The following is a 19,389-nucleotide window of genomic DNA, read 5'->3' as shown; positions in this document are numbered from 1 at the left end:
CATGGGAATTGTGTGTGTACTTAATTACACAGCACTACTAACAGCTGCTCAACCCTTCTAAAAATTAAGGAACAGGCTTTTCGGTTTTTAATAAAATTGATTTTAGTAGTAAAAGTGAATTAGTAATAAATAAAGGAGTTGATTATATGACTAATTACTACACTGTTAAAAAAAGGATTAAAGTGATGCAGGAATACTGGGATATTCTATATCAACTAAAATAATTATTATCATTCTTAAATAATTTTAATATATTTTTTACTTTGTCTATCATTTATAGGATGAATTAAAATCACTGTGTGCTTGGTGTGAAAAGCGAGGTATGTTAAATGTACTTTATCAGGTACAGTTATGGATGTGTGATTATGTACGTGCTGCAATGACATGTACCAGATTCTATCTTTTTGGAGCCCGTTGTTATAGAGATTTGATATCCAATGTGCGATACCTTCATGATGCTATTACAAATTTGAAGCATGCAGATAATTTTCAAAAAGAAGGATCAAAAAATAAAATTCCTCCTGGTATTATTATTTTATTTTATTTTTATATATAATTATAATACAATTTATTGTTTTTTTTTTTTTTAATTTAAATTGAATATAATATATTAATGTTATAAGTGATATATTTGAAATATTGTTATCTGTATTTCTGTTTCAAATCTATAGAAGGCTCTATATCTTCCCTATTAAATGATAAAGTTTTAAACCAGGAACAAACCATATGTGATTACTTTGATTACCCCTCAAGGTTCATTGCTTATTATCACTTCATAGGTTTATAGGTTCATTGCTTATTATTCTAAACAGTGATTGCTGAAGAAAATTCACTTTACATGAAACTGATATACTGTGGATTATGGGTAATCAGACCACTTCAGGACTTATCGACCTATTGAGCGATATTAATGAAAAATGAGGAGGTATATACAAATACAGTCACCTACTAATTATTAAACGCAATTTAACGTCTTGTAATTCAGAATTTTATTTCTAACATGTTATTAAACTTACATAAATACCATTATTAATTTGTTTTTTATAGTCTTACATCATTAATAAAAACAAAGCTTGATAAACAAATAGATACAAGTCAAATTGATCACTGTCTTTTATGGTCAGTAAAAAACAAAAATATGTACTTTAATATCTCTTATGTAGTTAAACATTTTGAAAATTTTCTTCTACTCTATCCTCTTCCTTTCATTGCCTGGTGTTATACATTTGTCACAAATTCACTGTTGTAATAGCGGTCTTCCTTCAGTAACATTGTATGTAAAATATTGCTGAAGTCAGTCCGTCAGTGAATTTTTTTTTCATTTTGTGTAGATACATGTTTGACTTTGGTTTCATCTTCAATTTTTTTTCAGTTTTTGATTAATCTTTGTGATTATTTCATTACTTGAAAGAATTATGTACTGTGTAGACCAATAGGTACAAAATGTTTCTCCTAGTGGTTATAAGGAGAAGGTTACCTTTCTCTCTATAGTGTTTAAGTAATAGTTAAACAACTTACATCACTAATAAAATTTTGTTACTTTACGAGTAAAAAAAAAAGAAACATATGAACTAATGTGGCCCTTATAAGCAGCATTTTGGGCTGTTAAATCGGCGTAATTTTAGATGAATTATGTTGGTATGTTTCTGTTTTCACAAAATTCCCAATTAACCAGAATTCACTATATTCTGTTAACTAATTATATAATGAAGAATTAGTGTTGTATCAAATTTTTTCTCTTAAGTGAAGTCAATTGTTACTTATTACTAAGTTTTTTTAAACTTATTAAAGATTTACATGAATATTTATTTTTTTTGTTCTTAACATAAAAATCTTAAGAATATTTTTGTAAACTTAAGAAAATGATAAAAGCCTTCTTTAAGTGAAAATGAAAGAATAATTTTGTAAATTATGTACAAGTTTTGGTGATCAAGCACAGATTTTCCAACAGATATGTCATTTATCTATGAAAGATTTCCCAAGAAAGTACAAATAACTAAATTAACTTGTATATAAAACTGAAAAATGGTTAGAAAAAACTGTTTCTGTAACTAATCGTGCCCACTTGGGGAGACAGAACTTTGTTACCAGTGAGGAAACATCATCAGATCTATTACAGTTATTTGTTGGAGATCCCTATTTAAAAATTTAGAAGCTGTCCTTGATAGCACAGTAGTATTTTTTAACTCACAAGATAAAAATTATAAATTGCTTCCCTTTTAAGCTAAAATTTGCTCAAGAACGTTCAGAGGCTGATTTTGATAACTGGGTCTAATACTGTGATATTGTTATGGAAAAGCCAAAATTAGATTGACCAAAATACTTTTTATTCAATCATATTTTCAGGTGAAGCTATTTTCATGTTAAATTCCTTTATAATGAGCACAATTTCAATACTGAAGTTATACCAAGGCCTGTAAAAACGCATATGTTGCAGAAACTGAACATTTGAGTAGGAGTCACTGATTGTTTTATTGTAGGTTCATTTATTTTACTGTGAAAGTTGGTTATAATGAGATTCAAGATTAGCAGTGCTCGTTATAATCAAATGAACTTATTCATACCAGAAAAATCTTCATCTCTAAATACAAAATAAATAACTGATTATCAGCATTAAAGAATACAACAACATTGTATAAGAAATAAACTATTTAATAATTTTATAAATTCATTGCTGACATTTGTTTCACAAAATTTTATAAGCAATTCCATGCTGTCTTGAGCTGCACAGACAGAAATTACTAGATTCTTAGTCATTTTCACTTTAGCTTTCAATTTTGCTGATTTGCTGTGTTTTACTTCATTTAATTATTACTTCATCTGCTGGACTTTTGGTTATTGTTGTCAGTATGGTCATAATCATCTATATTAAAATGTTAAATATATTTTTGGAATCAGTAGTTTGAATCCACTCAAAGATTGGTAGTTCATCTTCTGAATTGTAATCTTCTTTAGTTGTAGCAAGACCACATTTTTTGAAATAATGACTAACATTTGAGTCCAAACATTTATTTCATAATCTGTTCTGTATTTTAAAATGATTCATGTTTTTAATTAGTGGAACAAATTTATTTTTCAAAAGACAGTAATTTGCTTATTATTACCGACTTCTAACTTCATTAGCAGCTGTTTAAACAAACTTTTCAGACTTCATGTAAATTAGTATTTTTTGTAGCTGTATTCATCTGTATCTAGTTATGTATGTAATCACACTTACTTATGTAATATATTGCATTTTTTCCAGATTTTTGTAACACTATATACATGTGCATGTATAAATATAATGCATTTTAATTATACAAAGGCCACTAGAAAAGTTTTTGAAATAAATTTTATTTTGTTTTTTGAAATAAATTCCACCATACATTATACACTTGTACATGCTTCGAAATCAGTTCTTCAAAGAAACCATGCGTGCTTCATTAGCACACTCGTCATCCCAATGCTTTAGGAGGCCGTCATTGCTCATAAAATGCCTCCCTTTTAGTCTGTTCCTCACCTGAGGGAACAGCCTAAAGTAACATGGAGTGAGATCAGGACTGAAGGGAGGGGACTCTAAAAATTTTATTCTAGTGCTGGCCAAACTTAGGAGTGTTATCATGGTGAAGAAACCATGTGTCCACCCTTGAGTTTAAATGCAGTTTCTTGAGAGCTTTGACAACTTTAGGCAGGCATTCATCAGTATACCACTTCCCTGTAATTGTCTTCTGAGTTTCCGACACTACTCATTCTAAAATTCCTCTCACACTAAAAAAAATAAGCCACCATTCTCTTCTTTATTGATTTTTTTTGAACGGCCACTTTGAGAAGTGTGGTCTCTTCATCTTCGAACACCCACACTTTCTTCTTGATATCACAATACTATTCACATAGGGAAATTTCCCATTTTCAAACTTTTTCAGCATTTCTTGACACCATGAAACACAACATGACATCTGATCATCAATCAAGTTATGCAGAACCCAAAGAATATGAATCTTTTTAACTTGAAGGTGATCTCGCAGAATAGCACAAACTGTTGGTGCATTAATGCCCAGGACACCTCTATGTGGTGGTAGGTCACATGCCTGTCTGTTTCAAGCATTTTTTGTACTGCAGCAATGTGTCCCTCAGTCGTAAATGAAGACAGTCGACCTGACCTTTGGAGTGTTCTTCTTTCATACTGTCAGTACCACCTAAATATTGTTGTACTATGAGGACAATCCTCTCCAAGCACAGGATCCATTTCCTCTAAACATTGATCAATACTTATCCCATGTGCAAAGTTGCTTGGTGTTCAGTTTTTGACCTCAGTGACATCACTAACTCTTTTCACCTATGCAGCTAAAAAGCAGATGATACTGAGACAGTGACTAGGGTGGCTGCAGTGCTGGCTGGGATTTGTAAATATGCACTAACTTGTGATGATCTATGGATTGAAAGGCATCTCTTAACGTGTGTGTTTTATTCAATTACCAATGTGGGAGGTTTTTTTTTAATTTTGTATGTTGTATGAATAATATAATTAAAAAAAAGAGTCGCCAGAAAAAGTAAATTTCCCTTTTGAATTCATGAAACAAGTTCTGTCAAACAGTAATATCAATTTAAGTGATATGTTATATTTGTTAAAACTAACCTGTGATGCAATTATTTTTAAAAAAAATTTATATTTCTTATATATGTTTGCAACTCAATTCTTTTTATAAATAAACTTTTTTTTTCATTATATCATAATAAATATACATGTTTTAAAATGATAAATCAAGCCTCATTAAGAGAGATTTTTTTAAATAAATTATTCTTGCTATACATATGTATACTGTTGTATGAAAAGGACATATTGTCAGCATGTGAAGGTTCTCAAACTAAATAAGTCTCTGCTTCCCATTACATTTCAGATTATCATCTATTCATCCGAAGTCATAGAGAGAATAAATATCTGATTACTGCCATTACATGTAATCAGATTCAAATAATTTAAATTTTTGTATGTCATAAATAAAACCTTTGTTTAATTTTTATTTAAATTATATTTTTAATTGTTATATAAATTTTTTATATAGTAATTTATTTTTATTCTGTTTCTTTTTTTTCAGGTCATGATATTAGAATGAAGTTAGATAAAGTAGAATTAAATCGACATATTAATACTATTCAGTTGCAAATTGAAATAACAGATTTCTTTGCAAAAGATGATGCTTGTGGTAGAATTGCCCCAGTTACACTTTTTAGTGATGATAAAGAAAAGATAAAGTTGGCTGCTAAAATATTAATTGTTGGCACTAGCATAAACAATAACCTCCCACTTTGTCAAAGGTTATTTTTATATTACATGTTTAATTTCTTTCTATTTTTATCTTTATATAATTTCTTTTTAGACAGGACTCCTCATAAAGCTCACTTCATATACTCCAGATTACAAATTTAAATTGAGCTGAAATCGGTTGCAGTTTACAATATGATGCACAGCTTCTGAACTCATTCAATTATGGAAATATTTAATATTGTAAAAATTAATTATTTTTGGCAATTATGAATGTTGATGTATTTTCAATGTTTAAATTCCTGTTCAATATATTTTTCAACCCATAGGCGTAACCATGGTGTGGCAAGGTGGGGTGCTTGCTCCCCCCCAACTCATTTAGTCAAACTAAAAATTATAAGTCAATATCAATATGTTGTAACATTATTGCGCAGCAAGAACATGTTTGAATTGTGGCGGGAGCACTCTCTGGTGAACGAGTAGGGAACTGGCAGTTCAAGGTCTGTATGATCTGTGGTAAAACTCAAAGCTTATAGAATGTTCGAGTTTGGATTTAGCAGGAAAGTTCTATTACTTACCTATTTAAGACTGCAGTCAGTGCGAGTGAGTCAGTTGTTAAATGAGTTGACACATTTGTGCTAGTTCGGATTGTAATTCCGTAACAGTAGCAATCTAAAATGGATATTAGAAACTTTTTTAGCATGAAAGATATGTGTTTACATTATTTTCATTTGACTCCATGAAATGCAAAACCATCTAATTAAAGCAACCTAAAATGTTTAAGAAAGAAGACTGTTTCTTTGTTTGTAATAATAGTGATTTTGATGTTGTCTTTATAGAAATTTTAAGAAAAATCTTACAATACTAAATAAGGAGATAATATCAAGCATACCTTACTCTATTAATTTTAATTAATAATTGAAGATTGTAATTAGCCACTTTTGCAGCAGTTTTGCTTAATTAGATGGTTTTGAATTTTGAAATTCAAAACCATCTAAGGTTGACTTTGCAACTACTTCTGCTAGTTGCAAATAATAAAACAAATTTATTCAAAATATTAAACCTTTATTAAAAATTACCATCATTCAATAATGAAAACATTAAAAGTTCAATAGCTAATAAACAATGAATGATTCAAAATTCATAATAGTCTAATCTTTGTTGTGATCAAGTTCAATCACTACAATAGTTGTTATGTTAAACACAACTCAATCTTGACACAAAAATTTCTAACTTCAAATCAGAACCATGTTGGTTCACATTAATTTCATTCTATACATAGCCACAGCCTGTTAAATTTGGATATTCCACCAGTTTCTTTGTGTTTTTCTACTTATTCCACTAGTACACTTTTGTAAAAATGAAAAAAATTTACTTTTGTAATTTTGAAAAAAATTACTATTGATGGTTTTGAAACTCGTATTTATGTTAAGAATATTTTTCACAAACAAAAAAAAGAAGATGTTTACTAATTTTCAGAACGCTGCAATTGTGAAAAATTATTGTATAGACGATAAAAAAAAGGTTAAGTTTGAAGTCTCTAGTAGAGAGTCCGTTTAGAAGCGTTTTAGTTGCTTTAACTCTTTTTGGGAGGTGTAGTAGTAATCTATTTTCTTTTAGGGAGACAGAAGAGGAAGCAATCAGATAAAAGTAGTAGTGAAAGTGATAGTGGCAGAGAAGAGAAATCAAAGCAGTGTTAGCAAAAAATCAAGTGGATCTTTGCTACCATCTGGTTCTGGTGTACAGGATCAAGCCTATGTTGATAATTTTGTAGGTCACTCACTGGCTTGAACATTCATTTAGTGTAACCTCATCTCAAAAAAATAGAAGTTTTAAACAACTGTTGGTCACCAACTCCAAGTTACGACTTTGTTAAGGATGCTGTGCAATTAAAAAGAAAATTCAAATACAGCTGGTTGGTGAATAATTACAGTCCTTGGCTGGCGTATCCCAAGAAATTAAAGGACACATTTTGCATTTACTGTGTTGTTTCCACCAACAAATATGCATAGTGTTTTGAGTTCTTTCACAGTGAGGCCCTTTACTCGCTAAAAAGACATGCACGAATTCGTGAAATCTTACACGTCAACTCAGTGACAAATTGGCGGCAGCAGCAAAAAAATTTTATTTTTTTGAAAATATACCTGTTGGTATGTAGCTGATTTCTGACCAGCAACAAGAAAATTGTTGCATCAGTAATTTTGACTGTTATGTTTTGTGGTACACATGACCTACCTTTGAGGGGCAAAGAAATTCATGGAGGGTTTTTGAAGACTTGATCAAACTCAGAATTGACACTGGTGACCACATTTTAAGAGAGGACATAGAAAAGGTTACAAAAATACCACTTTTCACCACAGATTCAAAATGAAATATTTAGCCTGTGTAGCAACATCATTAGAGACATCACTACTGATGTAAAGAAAGCATGTGCTTACAGTATCGTGGCAGACAAGCATAGGTCACATATCAGGGAAAGAGCAACTTTCCATTAAGGTTAGATTTTTTGACAAAGAAAAGATGATGGTTTGAGGAATTTCTAGGTTTTGTAGAGTTGATTGACATGGATACAAAATCTGTAGCATTTGCAATTAACAACTTTGTGGAAAAGGTAGACCTTGATCCAGGAAAGTGCATCAGACAAGGATACGACGGGTGTTCCAGTATGACAGGAAAGGATGGTTGTGTCCAGAAAATTATTAGAGAAAGTATACAAGAGTGTTGTACTTTCATTGTGCTAGTCACAAACTGAACTTAGTTGTAAACAACTTAAATGAAATAGCAATGATATAAAATATGGTCTCCACAATAAAAGAAATAATAAGATTCTTTAGCAAATCGGCCCTTCGTCAAATATGCATACTGAATATATCAATGCTCTGTGAAACATTATTATATTTTTAACCTCCCTCGAAGAAAATCCTGGTTACGTCTATGTTTCAGCCATATTTATATAAATTCTGATAATTTTTTTTCCTGAATTGTTGAATAGTATGTAAAAATAGTATGTTTATCAGTATTTTATTCCAATCAGTAAAATTATTTAATGTAATTTTTTTATTTGATATATATATAAAATAAACAGGTATTCTAGGAGGATTCTGCTAAACTTCGAAGGCTTATTTCTCTCATTAAACTAATGAAAAAGGTTCATATAAATTTGGGTCCAAAAATGCTTTGTTAGCGAGTTATGGCTAGTGAAAGATTTTGCCCCGATTGTTGCTTCTCTGCTAAAATGAAGCCCTACTGAAATTCGGGAAGGTAAATTAAGGGATGAGTTTAGTGGTTTTGTATGGTTTTTGACCCGAAAGTTTTTTTTAAATGGGTCTTGAAACTATACCCATTATTTTTACAAAATAGGGTTCATAAAGAAAGTAATTGAGTTGAAAAACACATTTTTTAGCTTTGGAGTCAAAAAATTTTGTTAAATTGTCAATAAACAAATAAATCTTATTGGTTAAATTGATAGAGAATTTAATTCTGAGAAAATTGAGTAAATAAAATCATTAAAAAATAAATAATAGTGCAAGAAAATAATGTATTCTTTAATGCAAAACAATATGTACCAGTAAGGAAATTACTTAATTACAATTTTAAATTAAATGAACAGCTTTCTATTATTGGATAAAATTGTAAATTGTATTTTTTATCCCATATCATGTAAATATCACTTCATCTCTAATTGATGTCAGCAATGGAAGCATGTTTTTGTAATAACCATTGACAATAATTTAGCTGCAGATTTTAATCACCTTAGTCAAAATATTGAACTGGTTGAGGATTATATTCATAGAGACCTTTATTGTGTAATATCTGCCACACACTATTTAGTGAAATCCACAAATGTGCAGATAATCTACGAATAGTAGTAGTTGGGCTTCACTCTATCATACACAAAATCTGCTCATATTTGTTTCCTGTTTTGATGTTACTTTAGATGTTAATTGTTCTCTGTTCCCTTAGGTGCCAGTGAGTATCTGCAGATTTTTTCTACAAACTTGCTGGTTAAAAATGTTTTGACTGGGAAATCTTTGACAATATTCTTCAATGGCTCATATAGCATTGCCTTTACAAAAACCATAGATGAAATGATTGTTGTCGTACTCCTGATTTGTAAACCTGGACGGCATTTCTCTTTTACTATAGAACAAATCACTTACTAATTATCAATAACTTTTAAAATCAGTGCAAATGAACTAACATAGATCACAAATGCACACCTTACAAATTAAATAAAATTTTGTACTGAAAATTAATTTCTCCTAACAAATACAGCACACTGAATCATAATCACAACATTATTTTAAAATTTTGTTTGTAGAGCTTTGCTCACAGGGAGCATAGACTACTAATATTGTACAGCATTACAGCATCCTAGTGAAGAAGTAATGCAGTAATAATTAAGAAATAACATCATAATATTACAAGCAGACAAATATGTGTTAGTGTAAGTTTTCTGTTATTGTTTCACATGTTGTGGGATGTTGTTGGTAGATAATTTTCTCAGAATTAAATTCTCTATCAATTTAACCAATAATTTTTATTTGTTTATTGACAATTTAACAAAGTTATTTTATGCCAAAGCTGAAAAACTCTTATTTTTCAATTCAATTTTTTTGTTTATTACACCCTATTTTGTAGAAAATAATGGTGATATAATTCTGGGACCCGTTTTAAAAATTTTTTCAGGTCAAAACCATTAGAAACCACTAAATTCATCCGCTAATTGACCCCCCAGAATTTTAGTAGGGTTTCATTTCAGTGGAGGGACAGAAATTGAGGCAAAATCTTTCACAAGCTGTTACTAACGAAGCATTTTCAGACTCTTCATTATTTTAATGAGAGAAAAACTTGTATGAAATTTAGTAGAATCCTCCTGGGATATTAAATGAAATATAAACTATCAAAACACAGTAAATAGATAAGTTAAACTTACCATATTAATTCCAAGAATCAATTTTCACAGGAACCTGCATCTTCATTTGTTATTGAATTCTATAATTATATTAAACATATTTATAATTTGTTAATTTTTTGAAAATTTTGAAATGTATTATGGATGAATATGCAAATTCTGCTGTCCAGTACTGGAAATATTTTAAATATTACATCATTCCAAGCACTCATGTAAATTAATATGCATTTATAGTTACTTTTATTTTTATATTTTTACTATGCAATAACAAATTTTTTTCAATCACGACTGAGGATGCGGGATCCCACGAAAATACTTTCATGAAAAATTAAAATAAGATATGTCTTATCTCAATATTCTATACTAGGTTATTTATTTAATAAAATTTAAATTATATATATACCTGGTGGCTGAAAAGAAACTTACACGCCTCTCATAACTATTTTTATAATTGAGATAACTGGATGCAGTTTGCCGCATTCTTCCTTGTACTGAGAGAGCTATAATGAACTTATGTTTCACACTTTTTTTGATTTCTGGTGATAGGGAGGGTGGGAGGCTACTCAAAAAGTTTAAACAGGACCATTAATAGTTATTTGGTATATCATTTTAAAGAGCTCAATGCGATGAGAAAAATGATACAGTTAAAATTACATTCTGATTGCCTAATCCAAAATGGCAGCCCACAAAATGTTTGTTTCAGGTAGCTAGAACTATGGTTGTATGTTCTTAATGATAATTTAAGGATAAAATAAAATCCATAGCAATAGCCTACAAACTCAACTGTAGTACACCAAAATATGGCAAATATATGCTTATCTACATATATCATTGTTGTAAAACAACCATGCAGAGCTGTCTTTTGAAGAGATCTATGTTTGTATGAGGGCTGTTCAAAAAGTAATGACAATAGTGACACTAAGGGAAAATGTATTACGATGGCTGGTAATACTGCATATTATCGTGTAGACTATTCTTTTAACCATCTAAAATGATCAGTTTTAAGTCAATTGGTGCAGCGAGTGGACATATGTAACAATTTGTGTAACCTGTGTTAGATATTCGCCTACCATGTCCAGCATAGATAAAAAGTTACAGCAACGTTTTAATGTGAAATTTATAGTGAACTCGAGAAGAGCCAAAAATATGCATATGAATTATTAACTATAGTGTGTAGGAGATGTTATGAACCAGGTGGCCTTCTACTTGCGCTGATCTCCATGGTGCAAGTGGTAGCATCTCGGTCTTTCGTCCGAGGTTCGAAACCTGGTCAGGCATGGCATTTTCACACGCTACAAAAATTTCATTCTCTGAGGCAGTATCTAATGGTAGTCCTGGAAGTTAAAAGAAAATAAATAAAAGTGACCTTCTACAAGTGGTATAAAGCGTTCAAGGAGGGTAGAGAGAGCATCACCAATGAGCTGCACAAGGGGCACCCTTCAACATCTCACACCGAGGTTGTAAAGAATACAGCTGCCACTATCATCCGTGAAAAATGACAAATTACCATGTCTTAACATTTCAGCTGATAGCACATTTTCAATTTTGCATAATGATTTGGTCATGCGACACATGTCTTGCAGATGGGTACCATGCCTGCTCACACCAGAACAAATGCAAAATCGTGTCTCCGTGTGTCAAGACCTGTTATTGCAGTTTGGTGGGGAAGCCAATAAAGAAATGAATCGAATCATAACCATAGAAGAATCATGAATGTATCACTATAATCCAGAACTGAAACAACAAAGTTATCACTGGAAAAGGGCACAGTCACCATCCCTCAAGACCAGATGGTCATGGCAGATTGTTACATATTGTTTTTAATCATGATGTGTCATTTTAAGAAAAAACAGCCGCACAAGAACATTAACAAAATTTTACTGCATCATGACAATGCGTGGCCCCTTGTAGCTCAGACTGTAGTTGATTTTTTGAATGCTCTCAGCATCACAACTGTACTCCACGCACCGTACAGTCCAGATTTTGCCCCTTGCAGCTTCTGGATGTTCCCCAAAGTCAAGTTTCTGCTCAGGGGACGGAAATTCAAGACCAATCACAAAGTCATAAAAACTGTAAAGGCGCGCTGCAAGGAGCTCAAGAAAGATGGTCTGGCGTTCGTGTTTAAAAAGGGGCGGGAATGGTGGGAAAAGTGTATTAGAACCATAGGGGGGTTACTTTGAAAAAGAGCATGTAGATTTGAAAGACTGAATAAATATATTTTCTGTAGAGCATTTTTATCATTACTTTTTGAACAGCCTCCATACCATAAACCTTACTGATAGGCTTACTTTAACTTAATGATAAAAGATTTTAATATAATTATACTTTCTTGAATTTGTTTATTAGTGTTGAAGTACTTTTCTTTGTTGTAGAATCTACGATATGTTTCAACTGCCAAAACATGATATTTTTTATAAAGCTGCTGAACAGTTGGCATTAGCTGATAGGGTTAATGATATTCAAGAGTTGTGTAAAAATTTTCATGAAGATAGCAAGTTTTGTGACAATATTTTATTAACAGCTCTGAAAAAGAAACCACAAAATTCTGATGTATTAATTGGTTGTATTCATGATTTATCTTCCAAGGTAAATGTCTAGCATCTCTTAATTTTCCTGTTTAAATATAAAAATTTGTAATCGATTAAAGTTAACCCTAAATATGTAAATCTATTGAATTTATAGAATTTGCTGAGATTACTATTTTTTTTCATATTTATATTAAAGTCTAATTTTGACATAGTAAATTGTTGACACAATACAAAACATTTTAAAGTAAGTGTTAAAAAACACTTTAAGCTACATTTTAAAGTAGTGTTATGAGTGCTGTGTGTTAATACTTTTACATTTTTTCTTGTGGAAAATTTTACCAATGCAATGTAAAAATATGAAATTTATTTATGTATTTTAAAAAGTATATATTAGTGGACAATTTTGTACATTTTTCAGATTTAGGCATTTTTAAACATAAAGCAATGTACCAATAAAGTCAAAGAATGACTACATGAATCAAGAAAAATATAACTTTTAGGAAGTGTAGAAAAGTCATAGGAATTTATTTTCAAGTTTATAACTAGTTTTATAAAGGTAACAATAAAAGATAATGTTATTTCTAATATATGTAATTTTCCTTTTACAGATACAGGCATTTATTGACTGTGGTTTCTTAAAGGCTGCTTATTTATTAGCTTCTAAACATAATAGATTAGAAGATGTTCATAAAATCATGATAGCCGCTGATTTGATTAATCAGCCATTAATTTATAAGATTTGCGTTAAACGATTACTTGCTGAAGGATTCCTACCATCGTCATCTTCATCTTCAACATAAATTTAATATATATTGGTAAAATAACTGCTGTGATATTACTATTATTATTGTAATGTAGTTAAAATAGTCTGTCTAGAAAAAAAAGTTTGGTAACATAAGTAGATACCAAAAGTATGTTTACCATATTTGCTTGAAATTTCTACCTTCATTTTTAAGTTAATAAGAATATTTCATGCATTCAAATTTTCATTATTTTAGTCAGTAATCAGTCATTTTCATCAGTAATTTTTATTTTTATTGCAGTTTGTTTTATTCTGGAGGTGACCTTTTTATCAATTCTTTTTAATATTTGTTAAAAAAATTTGTGTAGGTGCATAAATGTTCATATTATATTAAAGGAAAAAACCAAGCAAACGTAAATATTTGTACATGTTTTTATATTATTTAGAATCGTAAATAAACAGTCATGCATGAGTTCATTATAATTTCTTACATCAATTCTTGATGCTACACTTGAAGGACCACATTTAATTTTTTTCATGGGCTGTGTTTAAAGTTCAGAATATCTTTAACGAAAAGAAAGAATAATAAAATATAATACAGTACATTAACTAAATGCTTTGTGTTTCATTCACAAATTAACCTTCAGTTTCAGAATAGACAAAAAACAAAAACCTTTTTAAGAATAGAATCACCAACAAGATAGTCAAATTTAGAGTCAAAAGAATATACAACTTTATGTTTTTCAGTAAACTTTTCATAAATTGGGCCCCATTTTAGCCAGAATTCTACCTCTCTTGTTAAACTTTTATATTTAAATTAATTTGAACAATTTTAAGCAGGAAATATGTATTCAATGAAAAAGCAAAGTTGGTAAAAATTAGCTGTTTTTTTTTTGCAGTAGTTTACTTGTTGAGTAAGCCAGAAGTTTATTGGGATAGATATTTTTTTTTAAATTTGAATTACATATAATATTTGTCAGTGTAGATTTTATTGTAATACAATTTCTCAAATTCTTTTTCTATATCATTACTATGACAGTTTTAATTTTAATAAGCTTGCTGTACTGTCTTTGTTTAAACACAATTATTTATGTGCTAGTGTTTGGAAAGTGTATTGTATCAAGTGAGTCTATTCTATTAAACATTTTAGGAAAATGTGCTAAAATTGAAATTATTTACCTCAGTTTAAAAAACTAATATTTATACAGCATGATGTGATAAATATAAAATATCAATTTTTAAAACTAATTAAAATAAAAAAATAAAGAAGATTTTTTTATTGTTTTATTAAAAGATAACGTTTAATCTCTTGATGTGCATATTATTTATACTTTTTTCTAAATTAGTTTTTTTTTTTTCTTAATTGTAGGTTTTCATGCATTATGAACTGTAATATTTATTTTTGGTCTGTTATATAACAGCCTGTTATATGTTTTTGGCGTCTGAAGTAAATAGTTAATCTCTTAATTTTTTTTTCAGTTTTTAAGTTAAAAACAGAATATTCTTTACAAATGAAGAGTTTTTGAAATTTTTTCTGTTAAAATAGCTATTGCAGTAAAATATGTCATAACTCTATACTAATGTTTGTTTACCAACAAACTGTCACTTTCATTGCCTTTACTTTTCAGTTTAAATCAAACTTTATTAGTATTAACAGAAGTCCAAAGAATGTGATCATATGTTTATAAATATTTACGTACTTTGTATGAAATATTTAATAGTGTGACAATATAAATTAATTGATCTATCAAGATGATAAATTAAGTAATATGGCCAGACCATTTGTTATTAGATGTGTTCATGATGGTGTTGACATCCAATATATACAGTAAATTATGGCACCTAGTTGTAAAAATATTTGCACCTGATTGAGAAAATTTTGCTGTTTATTTTTTGTTAAATTGGTAATAAACCCTGTCCATATAATATAAATGAAAAATCGATCTTAAAGTGTAAAAAAAAGAAAAAAGATGAGGACCTTGCTCAAAAGTATAGAAGGTAGAACTTTTAATATTACTTCAAGCATTTAAATAAGTATTGCCATTTTCATAATGTAAAGCAATTCATTGATTTTTGTTTTCATTTTAATGACGTATTGCAATCGTTTAAAACTTGTATTCTTGATAATTGATGCTTTAAATATGTACAGTACCCACCAAGTAACGGCGAGCTTGGAGTGGTGACGATTACTACCCACTGTATTATGCATCATGTTTATGCTATTAAGAGATGACTAATCATGGTGTGCCAGTGTTTTAGAGAACAATATTATAGCAGTGATGTGCAGGCTGATCATCCAAGCTTGCCATTACATGAAAGCTACTGTATATATTTTACTAATGAGCTTTGATATTATGTTTAACTCTTGTGAATGAGTAAATAAAAAAAATCTTAATTTAAGTTGTATAGTTTTAAAAGTTATTTAGCTTCATTTTATTAATGTTATATGGTTAAAGCAAATTATAATTTGTTATCAGTCACACTGATAACAAAGTTGTGGCTTTTTAAAATCTGGATTTTATGTCTAAACATACAGTAGAGTATGGTACAAAGATGAAAGAAATGTTTATTGTGAATGTTCTGAGTTTTCCAATTCTTAGCATCAGAATCGTGGAAGGGATAGATGTGATCTAAGATATTGTTAAAAAATCAACTTGTCATGCTATTCTGTTGATTGTTAAAGATCGAGCGACAAATTTCTAGTAAAATTGAATAATATCCTTATAGTATATAGGTGTTTTTATCAGTGAAGTCTTCTAACATAATTGTACTTCAGTTACAAAAATTTTTGATTTGCATAAGAAATAAGTGAAGGTCAAAAGAGGTTGGACATGAATATCCAGGTTATTCAAGCATGTCAAAAACTGTTGAAAATATTCAAAAGATCAATGAAATTGTGAGAAATGATCGATTTCTTTGCTTCGTTTTTCATTCATTTCTTTGCACGTTAAATATTTATAAAGAGACTATATGACAAGATTTTTATTTGGCAAAATGAAAATGAGGAGTCTACATGAAAATTGTTTTAACTATTAACTTATACTCGTTCTAATAACAATAACTTCTTAGAGACATAATTTTTTTAATGTCAAACATCTAAATTTTTACAATTTCTTTGACATCCTGCAAATTACATCATATTCACCTGATGTTGCACTTTCAGACTAGATTTTATATGAAGGCACTTTCAGTAGATTATTTGTATAATCAATTATTTGTATACAGTAGAACTGTATTATTTGGTAAGAAAGAAAGTGTATTAAAACAGAGTAAATGTTAATATACATAGCCATATATCTTATATGTTATTCATCAGTTTTGTAATTTATTATTTTCTAGATGATTAGTAATTTTAACAAAGATGGATTTTTTCATCCGTGGCCAATCTGAGCCTTAATTTGAAGGAAATTGCAATTTATTCTCAACAACATTATTTATTTGTGTAGATATTTAAAGTCTGTTACTGAAATTAATTGTGGATAAAGTTTTGGAATGTATGTTGTTGGTAATGAATGCTATAAATTTAGTCTATTTTTGTTATTTTTTATATAAAGCTACACAAAAATAGTATTTACATGTGGATTATTAGTGAAATTTTTAAAATGATAAAATTATTTTTTTTAAAAATAACTAATCGATTTTCTCAAGTATATGTAATAAGTTCTCATGTAATATTTTGTAAAAAAAAAAAAATGTGCACCTGTTTAATAAAATACAAATTAAGATAAATTTTAAATGTAAATGCACCATTTTAATAAAAGGTGTATGTCTTTGATTTTACAAAATGATATAATTTTGTTGCAACATCTATTTATCTGTGTCGATTCTTTTTTTGATTGGCCAAATCACTAGTTTTATGCAATCTCCATTTCCTACTATTCTTTTCCAATCTTTTAATTAAAGTTTTTGTTATCTAACATTCATTTTCTGCTTTATGGAATCTAACTTTCATTTGATCTCTTAATTTGTTGACCACAATATTTTTTCTTTATCAGCTTGACTAACTATGGGTCCCTCAAGATATTACCTACTGAATTACAAGTAGCTATTCTTTTGTGAGATTTTCTCTAAGTTTTTTTCCCCAATTCATCTGTAAACTTCTTCATTTCAATTATCTCAATCCAATTTTGATCTAATCTTATTGTTATTTTGTAATTACTGTTAATATATGTTTTGTATGTATCACTTGTAAATTATATTTTTAAATGCAATAGCTTGTGTTCTGTACACTTTTTTTTAGTAATAATAACATGTGCATGATTATTTTAGTTCTTGTTTTACTTTCATTATAAAAAAAATCCCATGATCAGCCAATATTTGTTTAGTTTCTTTAATCTCAAGTTATAATTATTTAGTATATTTTGGTTGTTACATATATACATAATTGTTATTTTACCTTGATATATATTTTATATTACTTGTTTTTATAATTGTTTAATTATTTTATTATAAGTATATTTATATTTTTACATTAGACATTAGAAAAAATACACACCATATTTTTTTCTATTATCGTGTTTCTATGTAACATTGCATGGAATTAATAAAGTTTACATTAGAATCAACATTTTATTGTACATATGTTTTGCAGTTTTATAATTTTCATTCTAGGCTTCAGTAAAGATTTAACTAATTTTTACCCTTAGTTATAGTATTATTTATATGTTATAGTTTTTTTCGTATAGTGTGGTACAGTTTTTCATATTGTATAGTTAAATTTATATTAATCGTTTTTTTGTGAATTTACTTTTTTGTAAACTGTGGTGGTTTGTGAAAAGGATATTCTCTTATTTTTCTGGTATTGCCCAACTTAGGACTACAAGAAATATCTCTATCATGTTTTTTCTTTTGACTTTTTTTCTTCCCAATATTTCTTCATTTCCTCTGCTTTTTCTCTCTTCACTCCATCTGCAGTCATATCTCTTTTTCGGGGTTTCCTGGAAACCCTTGTTTTTTTAAAAATATTATTTCTAAATTTACTTCTATTTAAGATTATTTGTTCTGTGATATTTAGTTATCTCATATCCTTCAAAGCTTCATTAAATCAGGTGTTAAATTTTTATAGAACTTGGAAAAAGTTCTTTTAAAATTTCTTATATTGTTCTTTAGAAAAATTTTTTTAGCTGACTCTTCTCCCACAATCTTTAAGCATTCTTTAAAACTTAGATGTTTCTTTTCTTTAATTTTTAAATATATTGCACTCTACTTACTTTTTTATGGAATACCACTTTTTCCATGCAGTTAATCTTCTGTATTATGCTCCATCACATTCTCTGTCCCACCACCTATGTTTAGTATTTTTTTTTTTTTAGGCATACTACTTCTTTAGCAATTTTCAAAATATTTTCTTTGAAAGCCTCCCAATTTTCTAATGAAACTGAATGGTTTATTTTGAAACATCTGATTTTAATTTTCCTGTCAGTTTTAAGAATTTTGTTTTTAAACACTTTGTATTTTGAGGAAGAAGTTTTACTTTTGGATAGATAATGATCCCTTTCCACATTACAATTTTTTCCAACCTTTACGTTTAAGATTTATTTCGCATTTGCTTCTGAAATTGCTGTATGGTCTATTTGATACTCACATAAGAGGTGATTAGGGGACTTTCACATTTTTTGTTTCCTGGGAAGTTTTTTAAAATAAGTAGACATTAGTTTTAAACTGAAAGCTTTATTTAAATTAGTCTTTCTTGATTTTTATTAATTCTATTATGAGCAGGATAATTTCCAACTACCTTTTAATAAACATTTTCTTTACCTACTTGGACATTCAAATCCTCCAATTAGATTTTAATATTTTTGGACCAGATTTTTTAAACTTCCTCTTTTAATTGCTCCCAAAAGTTTTTCAGCTTTTCTGGGTCTTTTTTATTGACAATCAAAGCATGGTAGTTCATTAAGGTATAATAATTATTTGCACATTTTAAAGTTAAAAAAGAATATTTTAGAGAGTGAGTTAAAAT

At 29.0% G+C, this 19,389-nt stretch overlaps 1 protein-coding gene across 1 annotated transcript in view; it reads left to right on the top strand.

The window, feature by feature from the left end:
- Positions 1 to 13,553, top strand: part of Sptz (zinc finger FYVE-type containing 26 spastizin) — a 170,799-nt gene extending 157,246 nt beyond the window's left edge. Inside the window, exons 34-37 of the mRNA XM_075366816.1 lie at positions 281 to 524; positions 5,076 to 5,295; positions 12,530 to 12,743; positions 13,294 to 13,553. Coding sequence (XP_075222931.1) covers positions 281 to 524; positions 5,076 to 5,295; positions 12,530 to 12,743; positions 13,294 to 13,485 — 870 coding nt within the window. The 3' untranslated portion in view covers positions 13,486 to 13,553. The remainder of the gene's footprint in view (positions 1 to 280; positions 525 to 5,075; positions 5,296 to 12,529; positions 12,744 to 13,293) is intronic.
- The last annotated feature ends 5,836 nt before the right edge of the window (positions 13,554 to 19,389 follow it).

The sequence above is a fragment of the Lycorma delicatula genome, chromosome 5, assembly GCF_047948215.1.
Source record: "Lycorma delicatula isolate Av1 chromosome 5, ASM4794821v1, whole genome shotgun sequence".
In the NCBI taxonomy this organism is placed as follows: domain Eukaryota; kingdom Metazoa; phylum Arthropoda; class Insecta; order Hemiptera; family Fulgoridae; genus Lycorma; species Lycorma delicatula.
This window is presented reverse-complemented; position numbering and strand designations above follow the sequence as displayed.